General features: G+C 40.9%; 1 protein-coding gene and 1 non-coding gene across 2 annotated transcripts in view; one reads left to right on the top strand and one right to left on the bottom strand.

The window, feature by feature from the left end:
* The first annotated feature begins 57 nt into the window (after positions 1-57).
* Positions 58-15,635, top strand: part of LOC141654869 (uncharacterized) — a 29,692-nt gene continuing 14,114 nt past the window's right edge. Inside the window, exons 1-3 of the mRNA XM_074461983.1 lie at positions 58-234; positions 4,840-4,926; positions 5,272-5,385. Coding sequence (XP_074318084.1) covers positions 58-234; positions 4,840-4,926; positions 5,272-5,385 — 378 coding nt within the window. The remainder of the gene's footprint in view (positions 235-4,839; positions 4,927-5,271; positions 5,386-15,635) is intronic.
* On the bottom strand, positions 8,333-8,439 carry LOC141658069 (small nucleolar RNA R71). The gene has a single exon (XR_012548978.1). It is a non-coding gene; the product is annotated as a small nucleolar RNA R71 (small nucleolar RNA).

Here is a 15,635-nt window from a genome sequence, read left to right on the forward strand (position 1 = left end):
TCGATAAACAGGTCGTACATCTGGAAGTCATGTACCGTGTTTCTTCTAAGAACAAGTATGAGGGTACGTAACACAGATTCATCAGAAGAGAACAAGAGGTTTAATGAATGGTTGTTAGCTATGGGTGACGGAACGTTGAAGGCGGAAAGGGAAGGTGAAGAGGATGAGGCTACGTGGATACGTATACCACCGGAGTACCTGCATAGCGGAGGGCTAGTTGAAGTGAAAGATGTGGTAAATGAGATTTACCCACAATTCCCACTTAACAGTCAAGATGATGATTACCTACGGACAAGGGCGATTCTTACCTCTGAATGAGACAGCAGACATAGTAAATGACTACATGACTAATCTAATCCCAGGAAAATATGATATATACAAGAGTTGTGACGAGACCTGTGCTTCTTCAATGGATAGTGACGAATAGTTTACGGCTTATCCGACATAATATTTGAATAGCTTGCATCTACAAGGTTTACCAAATCATGAGCTCAAATTAAAAAGGGGGATGCCAGTGATGCTATTACGGAATATCAATCCGTCGCAAGGACTATGTAATGGTACACGTCTGGTAATTACACGGACGGGAAAATTCATAGTAGAAGCAAGAATCATAACAGGCTCTAACATTGGGACACTGGTCTTAATTCCAAGGATAGTGATGACATCCACGGATTCTAAGATACCCTTCGTTTTAAAGAGAAGACAATATCCGCTAAAGCCATGTTATGCAATGACTATAAACAAGAGTCAAGGTCAATCTCTATCTAGTGTGGGGGTGTACTTACCTAAGCCGGTTTTTTTGTCATGGACAATTATATGTCAACAATTCTCCCTTGTGACGGTCACAAATAAGAGACGGTCAAATGTGACCACTTTTTGATAAAACGTAACCACTCATAAACTGTTCATAAAATGTTACCTATGAAAAAATGGTCACATTTTCTCATAAAATGGTCACATTTGGCCCGTCTCTTATTTGAGACGAATAGTACCCGTCGCAAATAAGAATTTGCGATTATATGTAGCTGCCTCGAGAACATCTCCGAGAGGATTACGGTTCTTCATTGACGACTCTACACAAACACACAAAGGCCATACCAAGAATATAGTGTACAAAGAGCCAAAGAGGTCTTCTCGAACTTACCTACTCTAAATTAGGCATATAGAGCTGTGTGATTGTCGTTCATTACAGTGTGTTTTCCTAACTCCTTTGCAAATACGTTATTATATTAGTTCGACACTATCTTATTTTAATAGCTGCCTTCAGATGTTGCTTAGTTACATTACCCAAGCAATTAGATAATAGGATCGTCAGTGACGAGCTCAATTAATCCAAAATCATAAACAATAACCTCCATCACCACGACAATGAAGAAAAAAAATAATATAAAGATATATATATAATCATTCCTCAAATAATGGAGCAATTAAACAAACTTAAATATTATCAACAAATGCAAAGCATACCGGTTAAGGATTGACTTCATTCAAATCCCTTATTTCCCTAAATGAGAGGAGCGTCGTTGTCGGCAGTCATACAGTGCCATTATCGCATCTCTCCGCCGCCGCTACCAAGACCACTGCACCGAAAGACCGATTACCACCAGATCGACCATGAGAACGAGGTTTCCTGTACACCTTTTCTTCTTAGCACCTTAATCTTTTATTCATGAGGTTCACTTTTTCATAGCAATTACATTATGGGGACTATTTTAAGGGATTGAAGGATTTCAATTAGAATGTAATTTGGGACGGAAACGAGATGAAACAAGGAAGATGATCAGGTTGAAGGACTTTTCTATTTACATTTTCTAAGATAGGACACGTAAGTCTAAGATTTTTATTTAATCTTTGGGTACTCACACCTCACAGAGTCTACGGCGGTAATACAAATTTTCATTTGAGACCGACACTAATCGTCTTAAACTTATTACGGAATAACTACGTATTAAATTACAGATAATTGATACAGTTTTATTTTATAAATTGGTCCCATTAAATTATCTTCCCCACTCCGATAAAGACTACTCTCATATCGGTAGGGAATACTACTAGCCAAATCCGAAAACATTTAGACTTTTTGTTTGGTTATTATTTGGTCAAGTGAGTAAAAAACCAATTCAATAAATAAATACGACCATCAAAAAAACCGTAACGAGAACCGTGCAACGCACGGGCCTAACAACTAGTATATAATACATTGAACATGCATGAAAGCAAAATTGTTGTCTAAAGGAAACTCATATAGCTAGCTGGTGATTATTAATTTGAATGATCATGAAAACTAAACAGAAAGATCATCATAGGCTTATAAATCATCTATGTTCCTAGTTATCGCATACATCTCGGTTTTATCCTGTTTTTAACAGGATATATTTTGTTTTGTTTCATAGTGTGATAGTTTTTGCATATGTATTTTCTTTTCTAATGAAATGCAAAGATTACTTTTGAAAAAAAAAAATTGTACATGACAACATTATTTATACAAGCTTGACTAACAAAGCTAAGAGCCTAAGAGACCTAAACCTAGCCGCAACCAACAATCATTAATGGAGATTGTGTACAAGCGAATTACGAAGAAAAGTTATATGGACATGAATTATTAAAATATACAAAAAGATATGAATAAATAACTCAGAAGATAATGAAGATATATTTTGAATAATTTGTAGGCATTATTATTGAGTGTCAAGTGGACAATAAGTAAATAAATGACTACGACGGAAAGCATATTAATCCAATTTTAAGATAAAATGAACTTCGTTCATAAAAAAAAGAGTTGAAAATTTGTTAGATAAGTTACCCTAGAATTTAAGAAAAAAGAGTAAAACATAACTCTCGGGAAAAGGATTGTGGTGGTGTGTTGGTGACTTGGACTATAACACGCTAAAGCTTGTATGATTTTAATTAGGATATTCGACCTGGACCATTCTAAATCCATCTAGTAAAACTCAAAACTTGGTTGAGTAAACCGAAAGGACGCGACTCCAAGTTAAACTTATATCTGAATTAGTTTTCTTTGTATCAATCAAAACAAAACCTAAATCAGCCAGCGACACAAAATTGATTCACACGAATGGATTCCCCGATAATGCATGTATAGGACTAACAATGGTCTAAAGTTGATCATAATTGTTAGTTAAGGGGTGTTTAAGGGGTCTTTGTAATTTGGTAACCCCTCTAAGTACGGTTGCATAAATCATGTTGTGTGTATGTTGTGTACGCGATGAACTGATATATAAAAAACCAAACATGTAACACCCCGTAAATTTGGACCGTTATTATATTTTAAAAGTAATATTTTAAATCAACTTTAATTTAATATTAATTTATTTGAAATAATAATAATTCGATAAAATATAATTTTATATTATTTTGAAGTAATATAATTATTTTTGATAGTTTGGAAATGTTTAAAAGTAATTTAAACTATATTTGAACCTTTTCTTTAATAAAAGGTTATTTCGATGAAAAGTCGTAAACATGGGACTTTCTATTTCTTACGGTCGTTGGGTAAATGAGTTAGGATATAGGGCATAGGGGTACTTAATTTTCTAGTAAACTCGTGTTTAAAAACTTTAGCGTTTTCGAAAATCGCGTTTGACGAATAATTTGAATTTCCGTCAAAATGAATCAAAACCGAGTCAAAAAAAAAATAGACCCTAACCCCCCCATGAGGCATCCGGCCCTCCCCATTCTCCCTAGGGTGTCATTTTTTTTTTGTTCCTCTTGATCTTTGTTCTTCCGAAAATCCACAAAAAAAAAAAATCAAATAAACTTACAATCGTAATTTCATCATAACTTCTTCGTTTCTAGTCCGATTTTCGCAAAATTTATATTTTCGGAATCCTCTCTTCAAGATCTACATCCTAGTATGTTTTAATTTCAGTTTTCATTATGTCGATTTAAGATGATTTTGGGCATAATTTCGGTTTTAGTAATTATTATTGTGTTTTTGTTGTTTTTAATAGGTGAAGATTATGAGGATGATATAGGGGACTCCTATCACTACTACAAAATACGTAATAGACATCTCTTAATATGCATCAGATATTTCAAAAAGTCTCTGATGTCTATTCATTTATGTAGACATCTGAGTTTTGCAAAAGCCCATGCCTATTCATTTATGTATTTTTAACTTACATAATACACATTAGAGCATTTAAAAACCGATGTATATCGAATCTAAAAATTTATAGGCGGCAACTTTTTAGTACTTTAGCGCTTTCATTCATATTTCATAGAACATTACACCCAAACTCAATTTACTCTCCCTCATTATTCTCTAATCCCCATCTACAAATCACTCAAAAGCTCTGTCACCGCCGCTTACTCGCCACTGTGGCCGTCCTCCAAAGATCGCCGCCGCCTAAGTCACCATCACCGCCCTCCATGACTTCCGACAACACCCAAGTCTGCATCCCTCAATCGTTCACCTCCGTCACTCGCTCAATCGTTCGCCAACACCACCACGACGTCAAGTTACCGCCATCATTCTTTGCTCAGTCACATTGTGGGTACCGTTTCAAAGAAGTTTACTTATTTTGTATACTATTTAATTTTAGCTTAATTTGATCTAGGTTTATGTTTATACCAAATTAGGGATTTTTCGTTTGGATTTGATGGTGTATGCGATTCATTTTCTGCTATTATTATTGTTCCGCTAGTTGATTGTTTGAATCCCCAATTTTTGATTTCTTCATCCCAATTTTTATTAGTTTCGATTTCAGTGTGTAAATAGGGTCGGCCTGGATTTATCTCCACTTTACCATGTCATAGAGTTATTCGGATTCTCCCATATATCGTCATAACACCTGCGATAGTATTTCAGTGCAGGTGGACACAAGTGCATTGAATTTGGGAGTATTAGGACTGGTGGTGCTTCTATTATGGTCCATGCTCTTCTCCAATTTGGTCTTGTTGGTATCCTCTTAATTGCTCTCAGTCTTTACATGTATCGGGGTTAGATTACTAATTTCACTAGCTAACCATGTTTTTCGGACTTGATTATCGTTTGAATGATTAAATCATTCCTAACTTCTGTGATTCTGTTTGTTTGTCTATGATTCTGTGGACGGTTCAATGAGTACTGGTTTGTAAAGTTGCTTTCAGTTGATTTTCGGTTTGTATATTCCATAAGAGTATAGTATGGTGTTGAATTATGATTGTGTACTACTTGTTCTGTTGTAGTTGTCGAATAAAAAAGAGGTTGGTTGTTTTATTATTGTGCTTGTTTTTAATTTGATTCTTTTTTGGTCGTACGATTAGTGCATAAAGGACTGTGACCAAACTGTGGAAAGAGGGAGGGAACTTCGGTCGGATCACAAGATGGTAGCCAGGGCTTTGACAAGGAAAGGAACTACATTGGTGAAGTTGGCAAAGGTACCTTTCACTTGACATACTTCTATGTCGTGCTGCTAGTATCGAGCTTGTTTCTATGAGAAACTAAGAAGAATTTTGCTTGCACCTTGAGTCCGTTGTGTGGTATATTATGCACCTGTTGCTTGTGCAATTAAGAATAGTGCAATTCATCATTTAGTTATAACTTAGATAGTTGGCATGTTGTGTTTAACACTTGGGCTTTGATCATTGATATACGATTAATTTACCTCTAATTCCCTCTTTCTTTTATGCATACCGACTCATATCGAGTTGGTTTCGGGTGTTTTTCCTTGCATATTGTGCCCAATACCCGTACTTGTTACCGTGTGTGTCCTTTTGTAGGAAACGACCTAAGTATGGAGAAATTGGGGCAAGAAAGGCACCCCATTGCCTTTACATGAAGAAGAGGGGAAGAAATGGTGAAGAGTGTGTTTTGCTTAAAGAGACGTGGCCTGGCCTGCCACCGCAAAACACACCCCGAGAATCACTTAAGATTTTGAAGAAAAATCGAGGAATGTGCTTTGCCGGCAGGCCGGCAACCGGTCCACCGGTAAAGCACAGCAAATGGAATTAATTGAAGATTTTGGTGAAAAACAAGCTTGGCCTCGCTGCCGGTAGGAGCACCGGCAGCCGGTCAACCGACATTACGCACCATGAAGAAGAAGTAGAAGTCCTGAAGAGTGTGTTTTGCCGGCAGGCCGGCAACCGGCCCACCGGCAAAACACAGATGCCAGCTATTTTTTTATCTTTGCACGGTTTTTGGTAGGGGAGCACCATTGCTTGCGGTGCACCAAAAACGCGCAGCAGACGGGATTTGGGCTTTTCTTCCCTTTTTCTTCCTAATCTTGTACAAGCCTATAAATACCCCCTCTTAAACCCTTTTGTACACACAACCCTAGATCCAGAATTTTTACCCTTTCAAGCTTTAAACTTTCTTAATCTCTTTGTTAATCTTTCCTTAATTAGAGAAGTTCTTCAATCAATTAGTGATTGAATTTGGGTTTGTAAGAAGATTGAAGGATTTCCTTCTTTATTATTTCTATCCAAATTCCTCTTTCACTATTTTGTTGGTATTAATTCTCTCCCTATTTTCATTTGTTTACATTTTTGTTCTTCTTTTATGTTTGTTTGATTGTTTATGTTAGGATTGTTGGTGTTGTTTGTTTGTTGTTGTTAATTTCATCATTGTTTATCTTTTCATTGTTCATCTTTCCTTTGTTTCTCTTTCATTTGTTCTTCCTTGGGTAGTTGTCCTCAAAGACTTAATCTTTGAGTTGATTTGGTTAAAGATTGTGTCTTTAGGTTTAATCACTCCTGTTATTAGATTAAATCATCTTTCCTTTACACCTATTGTTAGATTGTTGCATGTTTAGAAGTGAATTTCATCTTCCCACCATGTTAGTGACCAAAGTTTCCATCTTTATTGTCTATTTTACAATTAGGACCATGATTAGTGAGTAGTCTCCTACTAGGGCTCGGTTTGACCCAACATGAGTAATTTCACTAATTGAATTTCATAAAGGCTAATTATTTGGGAAATTGGTGAGGGTAGGTTAGAGGATTGACTTGGTTTAAGGGTTGACTTTTGGGTAGTGTTGACTTACGACCCTTGACCACCAACGAGAGTTGGTTAGGTTGTAATTTGGATACCCGTGATTTGACCCTATTGTTGACCTTGGTTGAGACCGAAAGGGAGAACCGGGGTAGAACACCTCTAATCTAGCGTTTGAAATCGACCCTCGAGAGAGGGAGTGGGATGACCCGGGAATTGACGGGGCTTAATGACCTTAGCAAATATTGGACTACCTTGGGAATAATGCATGTTTTTGGGGTAGTCGGGTATTGAGTTAGGGATTCCGACCTTCGAACCCGAGAGGGGGGTTGGTGGGTAGCACTAGTGTCCTATTTCGAACCCGAGAGGGGGGTCTTAGGCGAATTAGAGTCGTCACCTCCTCAACTAACTACTCTTGTGATTAGCCTAGAGATTTGATTGTGTGGAATTACGATTTGTTTGGGAAGAACCGAGTCTTAGGGTTTTTAATCATTTGATTTACATCTATTTATTTTATCTTGCTCTTTCTTCTATTTCTTTATTTAGTTGTTTTACCTTGTTGTTGGTAGCTTTAGTACAACCTCATCTTTTATTTTCGACTTAGCTAAACGATCGGATTAGAACAATTAGTATTCTTTTCAACTCCTTGTGGGATCGACCCTTAATAGTGTACAACGATAAAATCGTGCACTTGCGAGGTATAGCTTGATACCTTCAAGTTTTTGGCGCCGTTGCCGGGGAGTTCGGCTAGATATTAATTGTTTTCGTTCTTGTTTAGACTAAGTCTTTTGTTACTAATCCCTCTCTTGAGTGTGTAGGACTTTTTGCATGGTTAGGAGAGCTCGAAGAGGTCAACCAATACGCCCGATTGACCACGAGATCGAAGCAACCGCGAGAAGACTAAATTCACTCCGTAGAAGAGGGCTTATAGAAACACCGATTCCTCAAGAAAATCCAGTAATTGAGAACCTTCAAGAAGGACCACGGGTCATTGAAACTTTCGAAAATCCTTTTGCAACACCGGAAACGGAAGTAACAATGGCCGCGGTTCCAATGAGAGATAACTTGGCTCCGAAAAAGGTGGTGAATCCAAGTATTGTGAAGCCACCCATTCAAGCCAACAATTTTGATGTGAAAGCCACCTTGCTACAACTTGTCCAAGGGAACCAATTCGGAGGGGGAGCCACCGAAAACCCCAACGAGTTCTTGGATAGTTGTGACATGTTCAAGGCCAATGGAGTCACGGAAGATGCCGTACGCCTTAGGCTTTTCCCTTACTCTTTGAGGGGAAGTGCCAAGGAATGGCTTAAAAGTTGTGAACCCGACTCTCTTCGGACTTGGGATGATGTCTCTAAGGCTTTTCTCAACAAGTATTTCCCACCCCAACGAACCGCAAGAATCAAGAGTGAGCTCCAAGGGTTCACCCAACAAGAAGATGAGACCCTTTATGAAGCATGGGAGAGGTACAAGGGCCTCCAAAGGCTATGTCCTCACCACGGTATTGGAGATGATGAGCTCATCAACAATTTCTATGAAGGGTTAAACAATGAGATGAAGATGAACCTTGATTCCGGCTCGGGGAAGGGAGCTTTGGATAAGATAGACCACAAGACGGCGAAAGAGCTTATTGAAGAAATGGCTTCTTGTACCTTTCATTGGAACAATGATAGGCACAAGAGAAAGGGGAAGTCAACGGTCGAGTCGGCCAACAATGTGGAAGTGAAAGAGATGATAGAAGAGCTTAAGCAACAAGTAGCCTTGATGAGCTCAAGCAAGACATCTAGCAATTCTTCTATGAGGAACCAAGTCTATAGTTGTGAGCTTTGTGGAGACCAAGGACACCCACCCAATGAGTGTCCTTTGGTGGTTGGAGATGGAAGTTGTATGGAGCAAGTGAACGGGATATGGGAGTCTAGTCCGGCCAAGCAAGCATTTAACAACAACCAATATCACCCCGGATTGAGAGCCCACCCAAACTTCTCCTATGGCTCTCACAATGTCCAAAACCCAACCTTCCAACAAAAGTCACAACAACCGAACTTCCAAACTCAAAAACAAAACACAACATTCAATCAAGGTCCACCGGGTTTCCAAGGAAGAACTTTCCAACCTAGACAACAATTCCAATCACTTAACCCACCAACCACCCAACCATTCCAACAAACCACCCAACCTTTCCAACAAAATTTCCAACCATTCCAACAACCCACCCAACCAAAGTCAAACATGGAACTCATGATGGAGCAAATGATGAATCATCAAACACAATTCATCAACCATACCACCCAAAAACAAGAAGAGACAACCACATCCATCAACCAACTTAGAACCCAAATGCAAGCCTCTCAACGAATGACGGACAACCAAATCTCCCAATTGGCTACCCAAATGAGTCAACTACAAGCCTCCCAAGGTAAATTCCCGGGTAAAACCGAGGAAAATCCGAAAACCATGAATGCTATTCATTTGAGGAGTGGTAGAGATTTGGAAGATCGGGAATTTGTCAAGAAAAGGAAGAGTAGTAGACCGGGTAATGTCATTGAACCTCAAATTTTGGTTGAACCTCCTAAGGTAATTGAAGAAAAGGAGGGAAAAGATGAGCTTGTGGAAATTGTTGTGGAAACTCCAAGAGTGATTGATGAACCAACAAGGGTAGTTGAAGAGCCTCAACAACAAGTGGTACGAACTTATGTACCACCGGTTCCCTTTCCACAAAGGTTGGCAAGAGCCAAACATGAACAAAAGTATGGGAAGTTCATGGATATGATGAAGGGTATCAACATTACTATGCCTTTCATTGATGCCGTAAAGGAGATTCCAAGCTATGGCAAGTTCTTGAAGGAGCTCATCTCTAACAAAAACTCCTTGAGCCCGACAACCACGGTGAACTTATCCAAGGAGTGTAGTGCAATTCTCATGAATGAGGCTCCTCAAAAGCTTGAAGACCCGGGGAGTTTCTCCATTCCTTGTAAGATTGGGACCGTGCACATTGAGAGGGCTTTGTGTGATTTGGGGGCTAGCATTAGTCTTATGCCCCTCAAAATTTTCAAGAAGTTGAAAGGTTATGAGCTTTCACCAACAAGGGCTTCTCTCCAACTTGCCGATAGGTCGGTAAGATATCCGATTGGTCTTGTGGAGGATGTCCCGCTCAAGGTGGGGAAACTTGCATTTCCATGTGATTTCTATGTTATGGACATCCCCGAAGACTCAAATATTCCCATCATATTGGGGCGCCCATGCCTTGCTACGGGGGGTGCCATGATTGATGTGAAGAATGGGAAGCTTTCTTTGCAAGTGGGTGAAGATAAGGTTGAATTCTCCTTGAACAAGGCTATGAAAGAGCCTTCGGAAGAAAAGTCTTGTTATATGATTGATGTGGTCGAAGAATGGGTTGATATGAAGAAGTTTGATGAAGACAAGGGTTTGCAAGGGTTCCTTGAGGGCAAGGTAAAGGATTGCAAGGAGCACCGGGAGTATTCTTTAGCTATGGAAGCAACAATTGAAGAAGACCCGGACAAAGAATTTGAAAGCTTGAGAGGAGATGGTAAATAAGAGGAGAGATCCACGCCTCCTCAAGTGGAGTTGAAACCTCTTCCCTCTACTCTTAAACATGCTTTCCTTGGCCCTAATGATACTTACCCTATTATTGTCAATAGTGCACTCAATGACACCGAACTTCAAAAATTACTTGATGTTGTGAGAAAGTACAAGGATGTCATTGGGTACTCAATTGATGATATCAAGGGGATTAGCCCTTCTTTTTGCACCCATCGCATTCATTTGGAGGATGAGAGTGCATCTTCCATTGAGCCTCAACGCCGCCTTAACCCCGCTATGAAAGAAGTGGTTAGGAAGGAGGTGTTGAAGCTCTATGATGCAAGCATAATTTACCCTATCTCCGATAGTGCATGGGTGAGCCCGGTGCATGTTGTGCCAAAGAAGGGCGGGGTCACGGTAGTCACCAATGATAAGAATGAACTAATTCCAACAAGAGTCACAACCGGGTGGAGAATGTGTGTAGACTATAGGCGCCTCAACAAGGCAACTAGGAAAGACCATTTCCCCCTCCCTTTCCTTGACCAAATGTTGGAAAGACTTGCCCAACATTCTCATTTTTGCTACCTTGATGGGTTTTCGGGTTTTTTTTCCAAATCCCGATTCACCCTAATGACCAAGAAAAGACCACATTCACGTGCCCATTTGGCACCTTTGCTTATAGGCGCATGCCCTTTGGGCTTTGCAATGCGCCGGCCACATTTCAAAGATGCATGCTAGCTATATTTTCCGAATATGTTGAGAATATCATGGAGGTGTTTATGGACGACTTCTCGGTCGTAGGCACCTCATTTGATGGATGTCTAGCTAATTTGGGTAAGGTCTTGAAGAGATGTCAAGAGAGTGGTCTAGTCTTGAATTGGGAGAAATGTCACTTCATGGTGACATCCGGGGTTGTTTTGGGTCATGTAGTGTCAAGTAAGGGCTTGGAAGTAGATCAAGCCAAGATTGAAGTGATCAAAACTCTACCCCCTCCCACTAATGTTAAAGGAATTAGGAGTTTTCTTGGGCATGCCGGTTTTTACAGGAGATTCATTAAGGATTTTTCTTTGATTGCCCGTCCCTTAACATTGTTGCTTGGAAAAGATGTGCCATTTGAATTTACTAATGAGTGTTTGGATGCTTTCAATAGGTTGAAGGAAGCTCTCATCACCGCTCCAATTATGCAACCTCCCACTTGGGGAGAACCTTTTGAATTGATGTGCGATGCTAGTGATGTAGCGGTGGGAGCGGTGCTTGGACAAAAGAAGAATGGTAAACTCCATGCCATATATTATGCAAGCAAGACTTTGGATGAAGCTCAATCACACTACACCACCACCGAAAAGGAGCTTTTGGCGGTCATATATGCCATGAACAAGTTTCGTTCCTATTTGGTGGGTTCTAAGGTAATTGTGCACACCGATCACACGGCGTTGAGGCACTTGCTAATCAAGAAGGAGTCAAAACCACGCTTGATTCGGTGGATTCTATTGTTACAAGAGTTCGATATCGAGATTAGAGACAAGAAAGGTGTAGAAAATGTGGTAGCCGATCATCTTTCTCGGCTACTCCATGTCAAGGATAAGGATGGATTGCCAATTGATGACACATTACCGGATGATCAACTATTTGCACTTGCTTTGATGGATACCCCGTGGTACGCGGACTATGTAAATTATTTGGTATCCGGGGTCATCCCACACGGTTATGATTCCCATAAGAAAAAGAGATTCTTCCATGACCTTAAGCAATATTTTTGGGAAGAACCGTGCCTCTACAAAGCTTGTGCCGACGAGATAATTAGAAGATGCATCCCTAATGAAGAAGTCCAACCCATAATCTCTCATTGCCATGACATGCCAAGTGGAGGGCATGGTAGTTCACGGAAAACCGCCGCGAGGGTGCTCCAATGTGGATTCTTTTGGCCTTCCCTATTTCACGATGTGGCCACCTACGTCAAGAAGTGTGACAAGTGTCAAAGAAGTGGTAACATTTCAAAGAGGCATGAAATGCCAATGAACTACATACTTGAAGTGGAGGTATTCGATGTATGGGGCATTGACTATCAAGGCCCTTTTCCCTCATCAAATGGGAATGAGTATATCCTTGTTGCGGTGGACTACGTGAGCAAATGGGTTGAAGCAATTCCAACAAAGACTTGTGACGCAAAATCAGTGGCCAAACTCATGGAGACAATCATATTCCCACGGTTTGGAGTTCCACGAATTGTGATTAGTGACCGTGGAACTCATTTCCGGGAAAGGACTCTTGATGCTCTACTCAAGAAGCATGGGGTGCAACATAGGCGGAGCCTTGCCTATCACCCACAAGCTAACGGCCAAGCCGAAATCTCTAACCGTGAAATCAAGATGATCCTTGAAAAGACCGTGAGCCGGTCAAGGAAAGATTGGTCTACCAAGCTCAATGATGCATTGTGGGCTTACCGGACCGCTTTCAAAACACCAATAGGAACTTCACCATTCCGGTTGGTGTATGGGAAGCCTTGCCATTTGCCGGTTGAGTTGGAGCACAAGGCTCATTGGGCCATCCGACTCCTTAACTTTGATTTGAAAAGCGCCGGGGAGAAGCGGCTACTTGACCTCAATGAGCTTGAAGAATTTAGACTAGAGGCTTATGAGAGCTCTAGGTTGTATAAGGAAAGGACCAAGCGATTCCATGACAAGGCTATTATAAGGAGGGAATTCAAGGAGGGGGATTTGGTTCCCCTCTTTAACTCGAGGTTCAAGCTATTTTCGGGAAAACTAAAGTCAAAGTGGTCGGGGCCTTTCACCGTGGTCCGAGCTTTTCCCCATGGAGCGGTTGAAGTATCCGATGGAGACCAAACATTCAAAGTAAATGGACAACGGCTAAAGCACTACATCGCCGGAACCCCTATCATCAAGAACATGAGCTCCATTGCTACCTACCTTCAAAATTATTGATTGTCGTTCATAACTCCGTCGAGCCTACGACATAAAACAAGGGCGCTTCATGGGAGGCAACCCATGCATCTTTGTATATAACTTGCATTCTAGACTAGTAGTGAGAGATTTGGAGTCGTATTTTGTCTATTTGGATTGGTGACGGAGGTCACTTTTGAAGATCACAAGTATTTATTTTCGTTGACCCGAAATCCCGGCATCATGCGTCGGAGTAGTTGCGGAAAACAAGAATCCCGGGGTCAATGAAAAAGCTCAAAGTTGAGTTGAAGAAAAATTGAGCAAATTTGGAGAACACAACGAAAAATAGCTGTGTGTTGTGTTTTGCCGGTGGACCGGCAGCCGGTTGGTCCACCGGCAGCGAGACCAAACAAAATTTTGAGAAATTGAAGTTGTGGTGTGTTTTGCCGGTAGGCCGGCAACCGGCTCACCGGCATAACACACCTGGCAAGATGAAAACACGAAGAATAGATGATGAGGAGTGTGTTTTGCCGGCAAGCCGGCAACCGGCCCACCGGCAGGACACACCTGACGACTTGGAAAATTTCGAAAATTGGTGAAGAGGAGTGTTTTGCCGGTAGGCCGGCAACCGGCTCACCGGTAAAACACTCATGCTATGATGCTGGGAAGTTGATTTTTGAGTGAGGAGTGTTGTAACACCCCCATACTCCGAGTGCCTTACCAGGACCACTCAGGTATGAAGACATCACCATCTCGGTCGCCCGAGGTATGATAATCAAATAGACAAAACAGAAACAACATTTATTGTAAATAGTTTAATGAATAAATACAATCCTCGAAACCAAACTGAAAGTGCAATACATTATTCCAAACTATCTGTTCTCAACTGAAATGTAAATAAATGCTAAACTACAACGAAAGACTCTATCGTCATGTCGTGGCCATCCCAGCTATCCCAGTACTCATCTCTATACCTGTTCAATATCTGCTCACCATCCCCGAATGGATCACCGCAGGTTTTACAAAACAACACCGGGGTCAGTACTAATCACACAATCAATATAGATAACAACAATAAGACAAACAGACAGCTGAACTGTCACACACACACACACACACACACACACCACCAACTCCCATCATCTCAATATCGACCGTCCACCGGACCCGCCGATGGGGGACCGCAGCTGCCGTTCCCACCTAAGCCCCGCTCATCGTACGAGCGATAACCCTGTCCATTAATGTGCACATCCCCTTTCGTGGCGGGTTCCACGAAGGGCGAAACTAGGGCGTGAGATCACTCCCGCAAGTGACCCCACTCAGCCGAGAACGCATCTCGAGAACCATCAACAAACACAATCTCAATCACAATCACAATCACAATCATCATATCAAACAACTAACTACAACACATCACCAATATCCCATTATGGGACTAATACTGAGTAGGAAATCCTACCTGGAAAGCACAACACGCAGACGGTATCTACAGCTGTATCAAAACGGCTCCTCTACGAATTCTCCTCCTATCATACAACACATAGATGCTACCATTCAAATACTACTCATAAAAACCCCCAATTCCTAAATTAGGGTTTCACCAATCTTAACAAAACATTATAAAACTTATGTTAAAAGCTTACCCTCGACGCAAGGAATCCAACGACACGAACTACGATACGAACTGACCGTCTGAACTCCGGGAATTGTCAAGAACGCGATTAGGAAGAAGAACCAGTTGCTTTCTCTCTTAAACAGGTTTTAGGTTTTGTAAAAAGTGATTTAAAACAATGACGAATATGTTTAAATACCTTAATCGCGTATTTAACAAAACCCGAGAAAACTCCCCCGTAAAACCGGACACTCGATCGAGTACCCAAGGTACTCGATCGAGTACCCCCCTACTCGATCGAGTGCCCCAGCTACTCGATCGAGTGCCCAACAGGTCAGAAACTATTTTGCTTCGCCACTTACCCTTACTCGACAGAGTAAGGCCTACTCTATAGAGTACCCCCAAGACTATAAATACGGAGTATTACAGTCTTCCCTCCTTAAAAAGAACTTCGTCCCCGAAGTTCAACCCATACATAAAAACAAACATACTAACTCGATCAAGACACAACAACGTGACTAAGAACTCAAAACAAAACTCCAACCCAAACATGAACTCGTAACACCAACTCCACTAACTATTCCTACCTCCACAACATGGCTCACGATATCGTATCAACTCCACATATATATATCTCTCACGACACCAA

Source organism: Silene latifolia, chromosome 5 (genome assembly GCF_048544455.1).
Source record: "Silene latifolia isolate original U9 population chromosome 5, ASM4854445v1, whole genome shotgun sequence".
NCBI classification, from domain to species: Eukaryota; Viridiplantae; Streptophyta; class Magnoliopsida; order Caryophyllales; family Caryophyllaceae; genus Silene; species Silene latifolia.